The following is a 21,740-nucleotide window of genomic DNA, read 5'->3' as shown; positions in this document are numbered from 1 at the left end:
TACGGGCGGTTTTGTACCCACGTGTTATAATTGCGGAGAACGGGGTCATTTGTCGCGTGAATGTACGAATGCGAAGTCTAACAAGGTTACGTGTTTTAATTGTCGAAAGGAGGGACACCGAAAGTCGGCGTGTCCAGATTTGGTTGGTAATGCATGAACCTGACGACGATGTTCAGGTACCTTTCGATTATCTTATTGAAACGTACTTATGACTTTGTTTAAATGCATTTTGTGTTAGTGCATAGTGTGATGAGGGGCAGCGTTCCTTATGGAAGTACCCTATGACGATGGTTGGATTGACGAGCTAAGGGCGTAAGACTTGGTGATTCCAAGCATTCCTTAGTGTTGGGCGAAAGATTTTACCAAGCCATGAGAACGGGCTTTGGTGTTGTTTTGGTAGCGCGTAGTCGCTTTTGTGTCGTAATTAATGAAACATAAGTTTCGTCAGGTACGGATGACTTAAGGTCACTTTAGTGTTGTGATGGGTGACATCGGATGAATGGAAACCTCGAGGTTGAGTTTTTTGGTCTCGATGAATGTTGATAGTGGAGTCTATGTGACGCGATGTCAGGTGCCTCTTTCATACCTGCAAGCGTAACGTTCGACTCCGACGGTATTGTGGTTACATTGTACTTAGGGTACCAGAGAGAAACCCTTAGGTACATGAGTGACTAGGTGGAACTTTAACAAGTTGTGGCAATCGTGGGATTGCAAGAATAAAGTTGTGTAATTTGTGATGAACTCTTCGTTCGAAGTGTTTAAGGGTATGTTAAGATCCTTAGTATGCTCAAGGTTGGAGCAAGATACGGTGATGGGTCGTGTGAACCCAATTGTTGGTAAAGTCTACCTTTGGTAGCATTGTACGGTTGTGCAAGATGCAGTTATGGAACGTAGTTCCAAGTGGGGGAGTTACACTCCCGCACGAGGAGGTTTTGGTGTGAAAATTTCGGATAATGCTCATGATTAGATCCGGAGTTGGTGTCGAGACCTAGATTGGTCGATTTGTGGTGGAATACAATTTTGGTTGAATTGTATTTATTGATTTAGATGTGAATTACTACTCGAGGTGGTAATGTGGGAAATCTCTTTGAGAGATAATGGACGTGTTTGACGAGCAAGGAAATCCCCGGTTAAGGAGTGTGCGTGTCGAATTCTCTTCTAGAGGATTATTGTTTTGTGCCTATGTGCGCTATAGGTAGTTCTTGCTCGATTGTGTTAAGCAATGCTCGCGGGTGCGGACATTTCGTGTGCGAAAATTCCTGATGGTATGGAATGATTCTAAGTATGCGCATATACTTAGTTTGTTTGTATGTATTGTGTTAAGTGTTATCCATTGTGAGGATTCACTTTTGGTTGGCCACGGTTTGAGTGTGATAAGTAGTAAGTGTTATCCGTTAGGATTCGCTTTTCGTTGGCTACTTATTGGTGTGTGGCATGCGTTTTCCGTTAGGAATCGCTTTTGTTTAGCCATGTGTGAGGAGAGGTAAGTGTGATCCGTAAGAATGCGCTTTTTGTCGGCCTCTTGTTGCATAGTGGTAAGTGGTTAACGTTTGATCTACCGCTTTTCGTCGGCCACGTACGCGTGAGGATATGGGGCAAGTGGTATCCAATCGTGAGGATTCACTTTTCGTTGGCTCCATTGTATTGTTTGTTGGCCATATTATTGGTGTGTTGTTACTTTAGCGATGTACATGATAAGGGTACGCTAAAGGGATTGCTAACTCGGTACGAAATTTGGAATGTTAGCATGTGTTTGTCATGCGGTCGAGACATGAGTTCGTTCCGGTTTGGGGACGAAACGAGATTCTAGTGCTCGGCTTGGTAGATTTGGTAAATCACGGATGATGATTTAAATCGGGAGGGTAACTTTTGTGTAAAGTCGCCTAAAGGAGTTGAGCGAAATCTTCGGATTTGTGGGAATTGTTGTGGACATCGAATTTGAGACTTATGTTGAGGACCATAGCATGTGGATTCAGATCGGTTAAGTGACGAGGATCACGAGGACGTGATCGAGTCTAAGTGGGGGAGAGTTGTAACACCCCGTTTTTCCCCGTACATGATTTATAAGTGTATTGTGTATGTACGATAGGCGTATGAAGGGTTCGGGACATGTTCGGGTGTTAAAGTCTTATACGCGAGAGAAGGGCTCAGGTCGAGCTTTGTGTCACGGCGCGACAAAGGAGGCCGCGGCGCGGCAATGAACTGAAGTTGAGATCAGAAGTACGACAAAGAATGATCCCAGACCCAGTTATAGGTCGCGGCGCGACAAAGAGGGCCGCGGCGCGGCGTTTCGAAGAAATCCAGACCAGAAGTTCATTTAAAAGTGATCCCAGTTCAAGGCAATCGTCGCGGCGCGACGAATTAGGCCGCGGCGCGGCAAATGGTGCGAACTGGCACCAGATTCTTGTAAATTTAAATGAAGTTCAAGGGCAAATTGGTCATTTCACGATTGAGCCAGATGGGGATCTAAAATCTGGTCCACCCATTTCATTTCTTATTTTCTTTTTTCTTTTCTTTCATTTTCTCTCAAGAAACTCAAATACCCCAAGTGTTTCAAGTGGGATTTTGGAAAGGAAGAAGCGGGTTTTGATCTTTGGCGTAATTGACAAGTGTGTTCTCCTCGTTCTTAGCTACACGGTGATACTAGTGGTAAGCTCTAACTCCGAAATTCATTTTCGTGTTCATCATTCAAGTTTAGGGCTTTTGATTGTATGATTCATAGGTGAAACCCATTTAGTTGTTAATTGAAGGTTAACACCAAGATTCGGGTTTATTGTTGTTAATGTCGGGTTTTGGGTTTGGTGTGCAAGTTTATGCTTGTAAGACTTGTAAAATATGGTGTTAGAACATAATCACTAGTTGATTGTGATTATGGGTGTTTTAGGTGAGATTTGACTTAGTCAAATTGGAAGTAAGTGCAAATGGGTTAATATTGCACTTATTGGTGTTTTGGGTATAAGCTAGAATGTTTAGCTTATTTGTTTGTAAATTATTTAGGTGATTTGCATTTAGACAATTTGGAGCTCAAGCGGGATTGCTTTTCAAGTAATCGAAGTGAGTGGAATATTTATACGCCTATGTATATAATTTGGTTGCTTGCGTGCGACGTGGTAAGTGACATCCGTTAGGATTCACTTTTCGTGGACCACATTTGAGTTGGGAAAATATAGTGAGTGATATCCGTGTGGATAGCTCTTCGTTGGCTATATTCGTTTTGTGTATGTGGCGAGTGATAAATGTTTGACCTATCGCTCTTTGTCGGCCACGTGTGTATGTGTGTGTTTGGAATGTGGGGAGTGATTTCCGTAAGGAATGACTCTTTGTCGACCACAAATGGAGGTGAGGCATGTGACGAGTGATAAATGTTTGACCTATCGCTCTTCGTCGGTTACATGTTAGTATTGGTTATGTAGCGAGTGATTAATGTTTGATCTATCACTCTTCATCGGCTACATGTGTGCGTTTGGATATGTGACGAGTGGTTAATGTTTGACCTATCACTCTTCGTCGGTCACATGTGTATATTTTGTTTTGTGGCGAGTGACTAACGTTTGACCTATCGCTCTTCGTCAGCCACATGTGTGTATGGGTAAGTGGTGAGTGTTATCCGTTTAGGGATTCGCTCTTCGTTGGCCACTTATCGTGGGATGGTAAGCGGTTTCGCTTTTCGTCGGCCATCCTTGTGATTGAGGTAAGTGTTAACATTTCGGTTGCACTTTTCGTCGGCCTCATGGTGCGTAGTGGTGAGTGGTTAACGTATTTGACCTACCGCTCTTCGTCGACCACGTATGTGTTGCGATGGGTGGTGAGTGGTTAACGTATTTGACCTACCGCTCTTCGTCGGCCACCATCGAGTCGAATGTCGACATTGTGTATATTGGGTTGTGTATGTTCTACTAGCATTGTACGTATGATTATTCGTGTATTCGTTTATTCGTTTATTGTGGTATGCTAATGATATTGTGTTGTTGTGTAGGTGTATGCAAGTAATTGGATTATGTATGTATGCGTATAAGTATTGCATTCACTAAGCATTAGCTTACCCTCTCGTTGTTTACATTTTTATAGGTTCGCATGCTTGGCGGCTCGGGTAAGCTTGGGGATTAGAGATCTTGGCTAGGTTGCTTTAGAAGATCTTGCTTTTGGACTCGATTAGGATTTGGGTAGCATAGTCCCAAATCACCATGCTCGGGTTATGTTTTAAATAACATATTATTGTATTAAGGAGTTTAAATTATTAATGTATGTTTTAAGTTCGTTGAACTTACTTCGGTAACAAATATGTTTTGGAAATTGTGTATTGGGACCTAAAGTATTATTTAACGCGTATTAAAAGGAAAAAAATTTATGGGCCGGTTTTAATACGGGTTGGGTTGTTTCACTATGGTTTCATATTGAACTCTATTTTATGAATCTAAACAGAAAAAATATAGGTTTATAGTCGGAAAAATAAGTTACAAGTCGTTTTTGTAAAGGTAGTCATTTCAGTCGAAAGAACGACGTCTAGATGACCATTTTAGAAAACATACTTCCACTTTGAGTTTAACCATAATTTTTGGATATAGTTTCATGTTCATAATAAAAATCATTTTCCCAGAATAACAACTTTTAAATCAAAGTTTATCAAAGTTTTTAATTAACTAACCCAAAACAGCCCGCGGTGTTACTACGACGGCGTAAATCCAATTTTACGGTGTTTTTCATGTTTCCAGGTTTTAAATCATTAAGTTAGCATATCATATAGATATAGAACATGTGTTTAGTTGATTTTAAAAGTCAAATTAGAAGGATTAACTTTTATTTGCGAACAAGTTTAGAATTAACTAAACTATGTTCTAGTGATTACAAGTTTAAACCTTCGAATAAGATAGCTTTATATGTATGAATCGAATGATGTTATGAACATCATTACTACCACAAGTTCCTTGGATAAACCTACTGGAAATAAGAAAAATAGATCTAGCTTCAAAGGATCCTTGGATGGCTTGAAAGTTCTTGAAGCAGAATCATGACACGAAAACAATTTCAAATAAGATTTCCACTCGAAATAAGATTGTTATAGTTATAGAAATTGAATTAAAGTTTGAATATGATTATTTTATTGTATTAGAAAGATAACCTACTGTAAGTAACAAAGGTTTCTTGATCTTGGATGATTATTGGAATGGATTTAGGAAACTTGGAAGTAAACTTGCAATCTTAGAAGTATTCTTGATTTTATGAAACTAGAACTTTTGGAATTTATGAAGAACACTTAGAACTTAAAGAAAGAACTTGAGAGAGATCAATTAGATGAATAAAATTAAAGAATGAAAGTGTTTGTAGGTGTTTTTGGTCGTTGGTGTCTGGATTAGATATAAAGGATATGTAATTTTGTTTTCATGTAAATAAGTCATGAATGATTACTCATATTTTTGTAATTTTATGAGATATTTCATGCTAGTTGCCAAATGATGGTTCCCACATGTGTTAGGTGACTCACATGGGCTGCTAAGAGCTGATCATTGGAGTGTATATACCAATAGTACATACATCTAAAAGCTGTGTATTGTACGAGTACGAATACGGGTGCATACGAGTAGAATTGTTGATGAAACTGAACGAGGATGTAATTGTAAGCGTTTTTGTTAAGTAGAAGTATTTTGATAAGTGTCTTGAAGTCTTTCAAAAGTGTATGAATACATATTAAAACACTACATGTATATATATTTTAAATGAGTCGTTAAGTCATCGTTAGTCGTTACATGTAAATGTTGTTTTGAAACCTTTAGGTTAACGATCTTGTTGAATGTTGTTAACCCATTATTTATTATAACAAATGAGATGTTAAATTGTTATATTATCATGATATTATGATATATAATATATCTTAGTATGATATATATACAGTTAAATGTCGTTACAACGATAATCGTTACATATATGTCTCGTTTCGAAATCATTAAGTTAGTAGTCTTATTTTTACATATGTATTTCATTGTTAATACACTTAATAATATATTTACTTATCATTTAACATAATTAACCAAGTGTATCAATATCTTAATATGATTCATATGTACCTAGTAAGACGTTGTTATAACGATAATCGTTATATATATCGTTTTCGAGTTTCTTAAATTAATAGTCTCATTTTTATGTATATAACTCATTGTTAAAATACCTAATGAGATACATACTTATAATAAAATCATGTTAACTATATATATAACCATATATATGTCATCGTATAGTTTTTACAAGTTTTAACGTTCGTGAATCACCGGTCAACTTGGGTGGTCAATTGTCTATATGAAACCTATTTCAATTAATCAAGTCTTAACAAGTTTAATTGCTTAACATGTTGGAAACACTTAATCATGTAAATAACAATTTCATTTAATATATATATAAACATGGAAAAGTTCGGGTCACTACATCTGGATTCCAAGGGCGTAAAACAACCAAGTTGATTAACCTTATTCGATCGGAATCGAATAAGTTAATATCCTAGTGTGGATTAACTCAGATGGTGATCGGAGCACCGATCAGAATTAAGTTAATGACTGGAGTGACGTTACCGCAATTGATTTTGGAAGAGTAATGTTCATGCATCCAGTGTTGTCCAAATGAAGGATTTCACTTGTGTATTTTTAGATGTTATGGAGGGAATGACGACGTGGCACATGTCTCTTTCATGGCTGTAATGAACTTTGTCAATCCTGAGGGGTGACGTGGCACCTATCCCTTTCATGGGGAATAACAAATCCTAACGAACTTCCCTAGATTTCGGGCTGACGTGGTATGCGACTTGCTTGCATGCTTGTTCCATGATCAAGTGGTCACTCCGGGACACGGTGCCTGCTCCGGGGTAATACATTCTCTTCTGGGACAACGTGCTTGTCCTGGGAGAATATATTAGTGTTGGTTTGGAATGCCATGACGGTAGTGTCGGCGGTTGATTCCGGTTAAGGCATCACGGTGCTCCCAGTCTAGCCGGGTGGGTCTTGCCAAACACTTGTGAAGTGTTTCTTCACGGTCATGATTATGATGATTGGCTTTATGGTGCCCAGTTATGATTATCTTGACCGGATATACGGCGCCGGTTGCGTGTATATCATCCAGGTTCATAGTCTTGCCATTTTTCCATCATGGTAGAATATCCGATAGACGGATGACAAGAAAAGGAATTGGCAACCCGGGACGCGTAGTGCCGGGTATAGTTTTTGACAAGATGCTTGCCTATTTTGAGACGGATCATTTATGCGTATCATTAAGTCCCCCCAGTTTGATGAGGGTAGCCAGAACGGTTACTGTTGTCAAACTTCCGAGACAAGGCCACACTTCCTGATTGGATGTGCATTTAATGCTTGTCAGCGTGAAAAGACAATTTCTGCAAATACGCCTTCTTTTTATGCTTTTTTCTTTTTATCGATGTCTTGGAACATTTTCCCAGGAGCAGTTTTTTCCACTTTCGCCATTACTCCTTATTTTCTTGTTGGCTATAAATAGCCTTGCTTTCCTCCTGTTTTCACTTTTACTTCCAACTGTTACACATTTTTGTTCTTCAATACTACTTTTATAAATCCTCAGCCTTCGAAAGTTGCCTTTCAGTGTTATGAATAACCTATTTGCTTGGTTTATCATTGATGTTGTTGTTGTTGTTGTTGTTGATGCCCGAAGGATGGTGTTGCCGTTACTTGCTGAGCCATTTTACCCACGACATTGGTGAGCATTTGTGCTTCTCTTTTTCTGTCTTCTCTTCTTGTTCTATCTTCTTATTGCTGTTTTGTTTTGTTTTAGGCTTCGATTTGGGTCTGAAGATTTGTTTCGAATCCTTGGATTTTTTCGAACGTATTCCGCCTTTAACTGTGGATAGATTGGCAGCAACCGGACGCCGATGGTCGTTCGATGCGTCTTACGTCATCCGACTGGTCTCTGGGTTGTTCGATTTTCCGGGCTTGTGGAATACGATTCGTTTGCGCTCGGGTAACGATGTGCTATGCGCATCCCTTGTGAACGAAAGTTGTTTCTTGTGCTTCCGGTCGATTTCAAGACTAGAATGTCGACCTATGGGACCGTCTGACATTCGCTTGTCCTGCGATCTTCCCAATACCGACCGGGCCATGTTGGTGATTGCTCGTTAGGGAGCTTTTGATTTCTTTCAACATCTGTGCCCACCTTTCTTCTTTTTCAGGGAGATCTCGGATAGACCATATGCGAGAGTTTCCTTTTATTTGTATGGGACTTGATATCTTTGTGCTGAAAGCCATAGGTTGTTAGGGTTTTCAACTTTTGTACATGTAAGTTTCATGCTTAGCAATGAAATAAACTGTGTTCAGCAGCTTTTAGATTTTAATTTCTGAAAATTTGTACTGCACAGTTGTTCATTTTTTGGGTAGATTTGTAATGAATCACGTACAGTTAATGAAATGTTAATTTCAAGTGTTTTGTCGATTTTTCTTGAGTTGAACTAGTTCATATCTTCGTATGTACGCCTAGAAATACATTTGTGTTAGTTTTGGCGTGTACACCGTGTAGTCACGCGTGTTTATGCCATCTACTCATTGGCTGTTTATCAATATAAACTTGTACCGGCGAGGGCTAGGCAGTCACCTCTTAAAGGGGGTACCAAACCACGTGCATGAGACTTATGTGGATGTCGGAATCCATTTCGCCGCTAGCCGTTTATAGTTGTATAAACAATGTTGTGAATAACATAATGACAAAGTTATCGCAAATGGTAAAAAGCTTTTTATTAATTCCTTGAAAAGGAAAAACATACATCAGTTCTTTTATTACAAGAAAAAGATAAAAATCAAGATAACCGTGGATTGAGGTGATCAAATTCAATCACGGTATCCATCGAAACCTCAGTTACTTCATTCAGCCACTTCCATTTTTCTCAACCGCTATCTTATCTCGGTTGGAACTTTCAAGACTTTCGGTTCTTGAACATTTGAGTGTTGGACTAAGGGGTTTAGCCTTTTCGCGCATGCCATTAAAAGATTTCTCCCATTTTGACCGGCGACGTCAGCCGGTAATCGCCTTTTCTGCCTTATGAAGAATGTCTGAACTTCTGCTACCGGGATGTGTCGTCGGGGAGAAAAAGGTTAGCCTTTTAAGAACAGAAATACGCTCTTCCTCCATGACCCGCTTTTTCACGAAGGTTTTAAATTTCTATAACCTTAGCGTTGCTCGCTTACATCCGAATGGGGTTCGTCTGATCATTTTGTTCGAGATGTATTTCAATGGTTTAGACATGAGCCTAAGATTGAATATTTTCAGGAGCATTTTTCGGCTATCGTCCTATCGTAAAGGGTGGTACAGATTTACTGACGAAATCGATTTTCTGGAGGAGGCACCAGCGATTGCAGACAATTGGGTGTAATCATTTGGTTTTGCCAAATATTCTGACTTTTCGTTGAAGAACGCACAATTCTATCTGTTTAGGTTTGTGACTGTTCAGCCGCCAAGGTAGCTCTCTGAGCTAGGCGAATCGATGGTTGACCAATTGAGGGGCATGAGGATTCCTCAACGATCTTATGAGGAGCAGGTGCTGGTAATGGCTAATGTTAGCAACAACTGGACTCATGCTGATAGAATCCCTGTTGCCCGAAGAGGTGGGAGAGGTATCTGACCATTTGACGCTTTCCGTCTTCTTAATGTCACCATGATTGATAGGATGATGATTTATAATTTGCGTAGAGTTGACCGTGTCAGAAGTTCTGAGGGCGACGAGCCTGGATGGCATGGTCTTTATCGATAAACTGGTTGAAGGGACCACACCGACGTCCTCCAGCCGTCGCAGGGTGTCACCTCCTGAAGATTTGGAGTCTTCGAATGGTGGCTCCTTAGAGGGCGGGCTGATCCGATGTACTAGGTGTCGGATTGAGCCGGCAGCTGAAGGTATGCGTTGATCCTTTACTTTCTTTGACTTAACTGTGTCTTGTGCTGATTATATCATTGTTTTCATGTTTTTCGCAGGTAATACGGTTGTGACTCCTGCGGGGGCACATGCGTCTGTCCGCTTGGTGCCGTTGCTGACAGGGGCTGTTCCCCGGGAGGTATTTGAGCCGGTTTCTAGGGAGAATCGGGCGACTGAAAGATCAGCCATTGAGAGAGAGTCGGCTCAAGGGTATCGTCCCGGTAAAGAACCCGTCGTGAAGATCTCGGATGGTCGTCCCCGGTTGACGACTAGTGCTGGGCAGAACGTTTATGTTCTGCCTGACTGTAATATTGGGCCATTCCGTGATCTTTTCCGCTGTGAAGCTTCAGACTATCCGGTTTATAAGTAATATCTTGATTTTATTAATTTTCCAGCTTTGAAAGAGGCGCTGGCCGCGCTTTCCGCTACTCAGGCACAGCACTTGTGTTCTCAATTCGGCATATTTGCTCAGCATCTTGCGGCAGATGAACTGAACCGAAGCGAGGCTGATGCTCGTCGTATTCACGAGCATTGTGTGTTGTTTGAGAATGATAACCGTCGGGGGGCGCAATTGTCAGACACAATTGCCTGCCTTGAAGGGGAGTTGGTGTCGGCCAGGGAGGCGTTGGGTCCTATTCAGAATGAGCTGCGTATTTCCTGGGAAGCACAGGAGTCGTTGAAGGCTGCTCTTGCCCAAGAACAGGAGAAAGTCGCCTTACTCTCTGATGACAATAAAAAGTTATCGGAGAAGGTGTCAGCCACGTTAGGCGAACTCACCCGTCTTCAGCATGGTATTCCCGTGCTTTTTGCCCGCCTCCTAAAGTCATCTATTGTTCATCAGCCGTTCAATGCCTTTATTGAGGCCATTAAGAAGTTGACTATGTTTGAGGTATTGAAGGCGGTGCAGTGTTTCCTACCACCTGGTAGCGCGGCCCAGAAGAAGATGGCTGCTTTGAGCGTTACCTATGTGCAGGATTGCCACCGGGTACATGAGACTCTCGGCCAAATTAGTTTTGAGGAGCTAGATAAAATCTGTATGGACGAGAACTCATCCATTGAGGACAATGTAAATTACCAACCATAGAGATATGCACTCGGTTGAGTTTTTGTATAATTAATGTGATTTCGTTACATCGTGTTGTATGCTGTGTATAAACTAGTTTACTTTTCCGTTGTGTTTCACATATTTGTCATGACAAAAACGTAGATATCTAGACTACGCGTGAGTGTGTTCGAGTTGTTTATATGGTAAAACCGGGCCACCAATGATATGGTCGGACGTCCTCGTTATCCGTTAAGGTTCTTCAAGGGGTGTCCTCCTACCAACGAAAGCTAGAAAGCATTTCTTCTGGCAGTAGGTCTGAAATATGCTAAAACAATTTTTGATTTTACTTGTATCATATTCAGAGTCATTACAGTGCATAAGTGTAACGACCCTGGTTTTTCCATCTTTTATTAATAATGTTTATTATTAATGCTTGCGTGTTAATGAATGTATTTTATTACATTTACTTGTTACTGTACATGACTTTAAATGTCCCGACTCGTCCTTGTGACACACGAACTTTTCACGAATAATATTTCGGATATTATTTACATTCATGATTAATTTTTGTTAATCATTTTTAGTTAACTAAGGTTACTAGTTAATTACTTGGGCTTTTATTTAATTTGTTGATTATTTGGACTTGGACTCATGATTAATGGACTTGGAAGCCCACCCTACTCCTCTTAATGGACTTGTTAGCCCATCTTATTATGTAAATATTACATTTAGATGAAACTAGATTGATTAGTAAAGGAAAGGCTAGTTACATGCTCATTTACACATCTTTCCCATGCCAACTTGCTTTATTACCATTTCTAGCTAACATCTTCACCAATACATGCAAGTAACTAGTGGACTTTTCCCTCCTTTGAGCCTTGGAAAACCGTCGGCCATACTAGGGGTAAAGGGAGGTTCAAAATCTTTTTTTGATTACTTATTCACTTGTATACTTCATTCACTTCACAAACACACAAAATACTTCTACTTTTCTCTTAAGTTCTCTCTCAAATTGTGAGTTCTTTCAAGACTTTTCTCCTTTTTTTTCTTGTCTTAAAACCGTAGCATAAACTCACATCATCATCATCATCATTTGCTTGTTTGAGTTACTTGTTGTTTATTGTTGTTTAATTACTTGTTGTTGTTTGTTGTTAAGAATCAAACTTTCTAGTTTGTTCTTCATATCATCTTGTTCATACAAGAACATACAAGAACCTAAACTTTCTAGTTATGATTCTACACTTAATGTTTTAAAAGATTTAAGGTTCATGGGTTTATAATCATACTAGAGTTCATGTTTTAAACTTAAGGTTTACTTTCTTAAAGATCAAAGCCTTGGCTTGAATCTTTAAAAGTATGAACAACCATGAACTTATTACTTGTAAACTTAGTTTATTTCTTCATTTTCTTGCACTTTCAAATCGTGATTCATGTTGTTGTTGGTCAAGTGCTACTAGTTAATCTTGATCTCATTTTTCTTGAACTAAAGTTAACTTGTAAGTTCAAGAACATGGAAGTATAACTTTCTAGTTATAACTTCACATACTTATGAAAGATCTAAGTTTCTATAGCTTATGGTCTACTTATTATGTTGTAAACAAAAGCTTGTAAGCTTACATACATTTTACAAGATGAAAATCTAAGTTTCATAACTTATGGTTTCATTAAAGTAAAGATTCAAGTGTTATGACTTAGGATCTAACTTAAGAACTTTAGATCTAGACTTTTGGGTCTAGGATCTTCAAGATCTAACTAAGAACTATGTTCGACAACTCATGATCTTGTTTGTTTAGTTTACATACAAGTTTTAGCTTAATATTACTTTTAGAACTCATGTATGTGTCGGATCTAAGATCTTGATGTAACTTTGGTTCATCAAACTACTTACAACACTTAATTGAGTTGTGCTACATATCTTAGACTTGCACTTATGTTATGATGGTCAAAACTTGGAAAAGATGATGCAAATCCATCAACGAGTTGTACACTTGAAGCTACAAGCATAAAGGATGAGAACCGTGATGCGCATCAAGCACCAAGAACCCATCGGAACACCTTTAGCTACTGTTTCTGGAACTGATCAGACTACCTGGGCTACTGTAAAGTTGATTTTCAGTTTTCTCAGTTCGTGTAGATGATTTTTCATTTAAGACTCGTCTTAATCCGAGTTACGGTTTAGGATTTATGGCCCTCCGAATGTCACTATGTCCTTTTAACGTTGTGCTGAAAATTCTGAACTACTCGCACTTAAACCGTCACCACGGTCAAACAAAGACGAGTTTGGTTCTGGAATTTTTACAGCAACTAAAGGACTCATATACGGAGCCATGTCCACTGGTCTCACCTCAATTCAGTTTGTATGGAGGCCGTGGCGACTGAACGAAGTCAGCCTTTGTTTCAAACCTTATTCTTGAATGAAACTTACTTTGTACTTTTTGTTTGATGATGAATGATGATGATACTTAAGACTTAATTTACATACATTTAAACCTTTGGGAATGATTTACTGAATTAGTAACTTTTGACTTAGGTTGAGGACCCTTTTGGACAACCTACTTGCTTACTTTTCCCGAATCAACTTTACTACTACTTTTCACTGTGAGTTATAGCATCCCTTTTTACTTTAACTATTTTGGGAACTGAGAATACATGCGCATTTTACATTTTACATACTAGGCACGAGTACTTAAACTTTATATATGTGTGGGTGATACAACGGCATAAACTTTTCCCTTAGCTCGGTAACGTTTAGTCATTGGTTTTTAAACCGGTGAACGCGAATCTTAGATATGGATCAATAGGGTTTGACATCCCCACTCGGGCTAGTCGCGCTAGCATTTAACGAGTGTTTAATACTTCATAATCATACACACTCGCCAAGTGTACTATTAGGGGGTTATAAACATTAAGTTAGTTACCAAGTGCCCACGGTTAAACATATACTTTTCATACTGTTTTGATACGCTATTTGTAGCACTGAAATCTCGTGGCCTACCTTACATTACTGTTATACTTTAAACTATAGCTCACCAACCTTTGTGTTGACGTTTTTAAGCATGTTTTTCTCAGGTGCTTAAGGTTTGCTTGCTTCCGCTGTACTAGTCATGCCTTGTAGACTTTCGATGTGCTTATTAGAGTTGTCACCGCATGAAACATTCATTTTGCATTTAAACTACTTTACTTTTGAAACGATGTATTTGTAACGACCTTTGGGTCACGTACTATTATCCATGCTTGCTATTCGTAGAAGCATACTTTTGTTGTAAAACATTTGATGTTGGTTAAGACATCACCTTTTATTATGAATGCAAACTTCTTTTGAAACAACATATAGTGTTTGACCTTGTAATGATCCGATTGTTTATGGTCCGTACATGTTGATTTAGTACGGGGCGTCACAATAAGTATATAAAATGAAGCTTTATTGATGACTTATACATAGAAATTATTGGAATACATAAGTGTTTCTGCCATCCGAGTGGGTGATCAGTCCTCCCGGTTACAGGTAAGTTACACATGATATTTCTTTAAATGGAAGGCGTGCCAAGGGCGTTGTATCGGAACTCCATCCGGTGTCTTCAGGTGGTATGCACCGTACTCAGTTATCCCGACAACCCTGTAGGGTCCTTCCCATCTGACGCCTAATTTGCCAACATCCTGCTGCCGGTTGGCCTCGTTGCTGCACAGTACCAAATCGTTTAACTGAAAGTCCAATGGCTTGACTTTTTTGTCATAGTGGTTTGCGATTTGTTGCTTCTTTGCTGCTTGCTGGAAGTGTGCTATTGTTCGTCGTTCTTCCAGAGCATCCAAATTTTCTCGCAATGTTTCATCATTTTGCTGTTCATCGAATTCTGTTATTCGATCAGTCGAAACTAGTACTTCAGCCGGTATGACCGCTTCGGTTTCGTATACTAGACTGAAAGGTGTTTCATTCGTACTGTCTTTCGGCGTTGTCCGATGTGCCCACAGTACATGTTGGAGTTCATCCACCCATCCTTGTCGATGTTTTCCTAATCTTGCTTTTATGCTGGCAACGTATCTCTGTTTGTGACCTCGACTTGCCCATTGGCCTGCGGGTAAGCCACGGAGGTAAATGACTGTTGAATGTCCATGTCTGCGCACCAATCTTTGAATGGATTATGTGCAAATTGCGTGCCATTTTTGCTGACTATCTCTCGTGGTAAGCTGAAATGACAAACAATGTCCTCCCACACAAATGTTAAGATTTTCTGTCCTGTAATTGTGCTTAACGGCTTCGCCTCGACCCACTTGGTAAAGTAGTCGATTGTGACTACTAAAAATTTAACATTACCGACACCTCGTGGGAATGGGCCGACGATATCGATCCCCCATTTGCAGAATGGCCAAGCGGCATGTATTGAAATCATATTTCGACGAGGGGATCTATTGACGGGTGCATGTATTTGATATGCTTCACAGTTGACGATTAGGTCATACGTATCCCGGTACATATGTGGCCAGAAGTAACCCATTCTCTTGATCCTGCTTACTATTGTACGATAGCCGGAATGTGTTGAGCAGGCTCCTTCGTGCATTTCCCGTATTATCTCATTGGCCTGTGTCGGGCCAACGCACCGTAAATAGGGCTCCGAGAACGATTTCCTGTACAAGATGCCGTTTTTGAAATAATACATTGGTGCCCGTATTCGTATCCTGCGGGCTTGCAGTTTGTCTTCCGGGAGAGTACCGTCAGTGAAATATCTTATGAAGGGTGTCATCCAACATTCTTCTTCTGTTGTGATCGTCGCCATGAGAGTGTCTTCGTCAGTTGACTTCCTTTCCAGAACTTCGACCATAACTTCTTTGGTAAAGTGATAGTATAGCAAAGAGGCAAGCTTGCTCAGGGCATTTTATTTTTTGTTACGATTTCGGGGGATTTGTTTTATCTCGAATGCCGTAAAGGTGTTGGTTAGTGCTTTTGTAAGATCTAGGTATTTTTGCATTGTCGTATCTCTTGCTTCGAAACTGCCGTTTAGCTGGCTTACGACCAGCTGAGAGTCGACATAAGCTGTGAGTTGTCGCACATCAATACTTTTGGCCAAGCGTAATCCGGCTATTAATGCTTCGTACTCGGCCTTGTTGTTTGAGGCAGCGAATTTTAGCCGGATAGCGTAAGTAATCTCTTCTCCGGTTGGAGAAACGAGGAGAATGCCTACGCCGGCTCCTTCTTCACTTGATGCCCCGTCCGTGTATAGTTCCCAGGATTCATCCATTTCCCTTCTTGTAACGGGGGTTTCGCCTTGTTTGATCATGTCGGAAGGGAGCTTTACCAGGAAGTCTGCTATGACTTGTCCCTTAACCGAATGCCTCGAAAGGAAAGTGATCTCGTGTTCTCAGAGTTCTATTGCCCATTTTGCCATTCTACCAGAGATTTCCGGCCTGGTTAGAACGTGTTTAATTGGTTGATCCGTAAGGACTTGTATCGGGTGTGCTTGGAAGTACCGCCGTAGCCGTCTGGCTGTGTGTACTAAAGCTTAAATCAGTTTTTCCATGGTTGGGTAGTTTACCTCCCCATTTTGCAACACTTTGCTCACAAAGTACACCGACATTTGAGTCTTGCCTCTATCAACAATTAAAACTGAGCTAATTGCCTCGGAGGAGGCGGCGAGATATACCGTGAGGGTTTCTCCCGGTATAGGTGTCGTTAACGCTGGCAGTGTAGTGACCCGGAAAATTTCGACTAATTTTAAACCAAACTCTCGATACAGTTTAATATTTTTGACACAATAAGCAAAGTCTGTTAGGTTGAGTTTAGTATATTTTTGAATCTTAAAATTTTTGAATTGATTACATGGAACCATTTAACCTTTGACTATTCCTGTCGATTCATGAACCATTGTGTGTAAATAATTATGTAAATAAAAATGTATATATATATATATATATATATATATATATATATATATATATATATATATATATATATATATATATATATATAAATGAAAATATAATTATGTATATAAATTTGAATTAATACAATTTACTCTTTTGAATTGAAAATATAAAAAGTAATTAAGCTATTATTAAAATGAATCCATATATAGATGACTGCTATACCTAAAAACTATATTGTAATATATAAATGTTAAGTATTCAAATGTGTCATTATATGAAATAGGTAGTACATAATAAATGAAATGTAAGGTTAATATATTATATGTAATTACAAGTTAAAATATAAATGATATATTAATATTATGATCATTATTATTATTAATATTAATGTTAAATATTAAAGTTTGTATTATAAATAATATTGTAATTCCTGTAAAATACAGATTTAATTAACTAAACAGATATATAAATATGTCATACAGGTATATACAGATTTTATACAAATATATAAAACAAATATATAATTAAAAACGGATATATATATTAAGAGCAATTATATAACTATGTATATATACAGGTAAATACGATTCTGTTTTGCATCACAATCACTCTGTTTAATTCCCTTGTTTATGTCTCTAATCTAGTACGAATCTAAATCAAACATTAGAAACAATCCAAAATCAGAGGAATACAAAAATCTGTTTCACATCTCCATCTAACTATAGTTAACCTTTGTTCTTATCTGCAAGCTGTTAACAATCGATCTCAATTTATAATACAACAAGAATCAGTTGCAGATCAACATCACCTTTTTTATTTTTGTTATTTTTCTTCCCTGATAGGAATCCTGTCAGAATTTTGTTACAAGTCGATATCATTATCACTACCATACAAATTTGATCAATTAATGATACAACATGATTCAACAACTAGTATTCTATATGTTACCTACTGCACTTCATGATTGAAAACAGAAAAACCCATTTCACCTTCACTCATCTCCATGCTCGATCATTCGGTTTTGATCACAACCCGACATCAACCACCTTCTTTTTGTTTCATTTTCGTTTACCAATCCAACCTGAACCACCGATACATGTTTATGTGCGAACCCATTTACTACTACCTGCTATTGTATATTTATTGTTTCATCGATCACCAACTAAAACACCATGAAAAGAACAGGCTAAGATAACCATCGCACTCAATCTCTCCCTTCTCTCTCTCCTCCCTTTCTTTTCTTCTTGATCGTGAACCCAGCTTAAAACGAAACACCACAATCAATAACCACCGTTAGAAGAACCACCTGCTAAACAGATTATTACCATTCTCCTTTTTCTGATCGCTGCCATAGCAGTTTGTCAACCTCCATCGAAACTCGTTAACCACCGCTGCTATGGTTGCTCTATCAGGCGACTATAATTTTTTTTTTGTTTCGATCACAGCTACAGCCAACTGCTATTGCTCTTGTTCTTTCTATTTCACCTTGGTGGCTGCTACATGTATTATCTTCTGTTGTTAGTTCGAAAATCCCCAAGACCACCTTTCACTATTTTAAACCTACTTCAAACCAAACACCATTAAAACCTCTACAACCCAAGTAAACCCACATAAAATCATCATCATTAACTTTCATGCTGCTATAGTTTTTTTTTGTGGTTTCTACTCAATAATAAAAACAATGATGAAACGAAATGAAGATAAAGAAGACAAAGAAACGAGATTGATTAGGTTGCAGTTTAAAGTATTGGTCAATGTATTGAATATATAAATACCACAAATGATACTTGTGGGACAGTTTAATTTACATTTGGTCGACAAACTCTGTGACGACCCGGAAATTTCCGACCAAATTTAAACCTAACCTTTATATGTTTCCGACACGATAAGCAGAATTTGTAATGTTGAATCTCAAAAAGTTTGGAACTACATTCATGTAATCAATTACCCTTTGACCGTGTTCGACGATTCACGAACAATTATGTGTATATAGATATGTATATATAATATATAATAACTGAAAACATTAACAAAGTATTTGATATATATGATACTTTACATGAACGTATTTGTTTCGATATATTTATTGACAAAATTAAGAGATAATATCAAATGATTGAATTATCAGATACATTATGATATGATTACGGGCCAATGTTATGAGGTCCACTGTGATTTAAGAAATCTATTCTTTTTGACAATATTCGGAAAATGGTAAAGTGATCTATAAGTAAGAACGTGGAGTGTAAATAACTTAGATGTTGGATATCGACAAGTTAAGTAACTCGACATTTTTCATTAAGATGATTTCATACGTTTATTAAACCTTTGGACTTTATCCCATGCTTCACCAACAGACTGTAATTTAAAAACTTGAAACCTATTATGAATATATATAATTCTACTTTTCTAAAATATTTTGTGATATAACGATTTAAATTAATATTAAATATATTTATATGCGTATTATACGTACATAGTTTTATACTTTTACTATACTTTAACTTTACCTTTACTTTACTTTTACTTTACTTTAACTTTAATAATTCACTTTAATAATTCACTTTAATAATTCACTTTAATAATTCACACTTTAATAATTCACTTTAATAATTCATACTTTAATAATTCACTTTAATAATTCATACTTTAATAATTCACTTTAATAATTTATACTTTAATAATTCACTTTAATAATTCAAAAATCTATTATAAATAGAATTCAATAGGTTTTATTATTTCATAGAAACTTGAAAATATATTTCTCTAAACTCTCTCAATCGAATTACATATATATATTTACTTAGTATTATTTCAAGATATTATTAGTATACATAAAATACTACGACGGAGTTATATTCAGATGATTTCAAAATAAGTTTTCAAACAGGATAGAGCTAAGGAAATTATGGGTTATAGCTATGGAGGTTATGAGTATTGATCGAGGGTATTGCACGTGAGGTCAACCTAACGTTTATCATTTTCGTTTCGTCTACGTACTTTCCTGCAATATTGAATCTCAATATTGATACGTGAGCACTCATAACTTAACTTTTATATTTCAATAGTGTATCCCTGACTAGTGCTCGAGTATATAGGATTATGTATGCTTGTACATTCGATATTGTCCTTAGATAGGTTTGTTGAATCCTGAATTAGATACATATGCTACTGAGATAAGGTATATGATATTCATGTCATTGGAAAGCTAGCGAAAAATTAAGAACTTTTCATTTAGATATCGAATGGTTTCGATGAACGGATTTGAAGTTATAGTCAACTGAATTTTAGTATTATTGTTAAAATGATTATTATTACTATCATCGTTATTATTTTAATAGAAATATCATTGTTATTATAAAATATCATTATTACTATTATGTTAGTATTATCATTTTATCATAATAACATTTTTAGTAAATATAAATATTGTTATTTTTTATAGAATAATAATAATTATTATTACAAAATAATACAACTTTTACTTATTATTATTATGATCAATATTATTTTATCAAATAAATAGGGGATACAAAGATATTTTTCACAACGCGTAATATAATTACATTAATAATACTTACCACTATAGTTTTACGATATTAAGTGAACTTTATAAATTTTACTACTTAAGATATATAAAAGTATATTTTATCATATATAAAAGTTAATATAAATTTTTATTAATAAATGACTTTTATTATTATAAAATCTAATAAATATATTTAAATATATAAAATGACTATAGTTAAGTTATATAATAAACACGTATAAATTTTAGAAGTCATTTTGGGTTAAGTTGACTTTTGTTGACTTTTGCATATTAGTCTCGAGCATTAGGATTGTGGTACACTATGACTTGACCAAAAATTGTTAGACAAATATTGACCAACATATAAATATATATAATTAATATAGGTTCGTGAATCCGAGGCCAACCTTGCACTTGTTAAATGACGTTATATGTATTTTTACTACGAAATACAGTATGGTGAGTTTCATTACTCCCTTTTTATATATATTTTTGGGCTGAGAATACATGCGCTGTTTTATAAATGTTTTACGAAATAGGCACAAGTACTAAAACTAATTCTATGTGGGTTTAAACCAGAAATATACCCTTAGCTTGGTAACATTAAACTACTTGTCTATGTACGGTAGGCGCGAATCCTAAAGATAGATCTATTGGGCCTGACAAACCCCATCCTGACTATGGGATGCTTTAGTACTTCGAGGTTATTTTAAACACACCTGATCTGGTGTACTTCAGAGAGTAAAACATGAACGTTAAGGCTTGTTACCGGGTGCCTACAACTTATAGAATACTTTTATACACTCGCGAGTGTACGGATATTTATAGAAGCTGAAATCTTGTGGTCTATTACTATTACGGAAATGATTGATTATGATAAACTAATGAACTCACCAACCTTTTGGTTGACACTTTAAAGCATGTTTATTCTCAGGTATTAAAGAAATCTTCCGCTGTGCATTAGCTCATTTTAAGGATATTACTTGGAGTCATTCATGACATACTTTGAAAGACGTTGCATTCGAGTCGTTGAGTTCATCAAGATTAATATTAAGTCAATTATAGTTGGATGTAATATGAAATGGTATGCATACCGTCAATTTTTGATGTAAAGAAAGTTTGTCTTTTAAAAACGAATGCAATGTTTGTAAAACGTATCATATAGAGGTCAAATACCTCGCGATGTAATCAACTATTGTGAATCGTTTATAATGTATATGAACGGATCCTTTCAGTTGGTATCAGAGCGGTGGTCTTAGCGAACCAGGTCTTGCATTAGTGTGTCTAACTGATAGTTGTTAAGATGCATTAGTGAGTCTGGACTTCGACCGTGTCTGCATGTCAAAAGTTTTGTTTATCATTTTTAGTCGGAAATCATCTACTTACCATCCTTAGGAAAT

The 21,740-nt window shown here is 37.2% G+C and overlaps 1 protein-coding gene across 1 annotated transcript; it reads right to left on the bottom strand.

The window, feature by feature from the left end:
• Positions 1–15,823: 15,823 nt before the first annotated feature.
• LOC139875291 (uncharacterized) lies at positions 15,824–16,225 on the bottom strand. Its single transcript, XM_071862636.1, has one exon. It carries the CDS (start codon positions 16,223–16,225, stop codon positions 15,824–15,826), a length of 402 nt encoding a protein of 133 aa, XP_071718737.1.
• Between the last annotated feature and the right edge of the window lie 5,515 nt (positions 16,226–21,740).

This window comes from Rutidosis leptorrhynchoides, chromosome 11 (assembly GCF_046630445.1).
Source record: "Rutidosis leptorrhynchoides isolate AG116_Rl617_1_P2 chromosome 11, CSIRO_AGI_Rlap_v1, whole genome shotgun sequence".
Lineage (NCBI taxonomy): Eukaryota > Viridiplantae > Streptophyta > Magnoliopsida > Asterales > Asteraceae > Rutidosis > Rutidosis leptorrhynchoides.
Note: the sequence above shows the minus strand (reverse complement) of the source record. Positions and strands in the feature narration are given on the sequence as shown.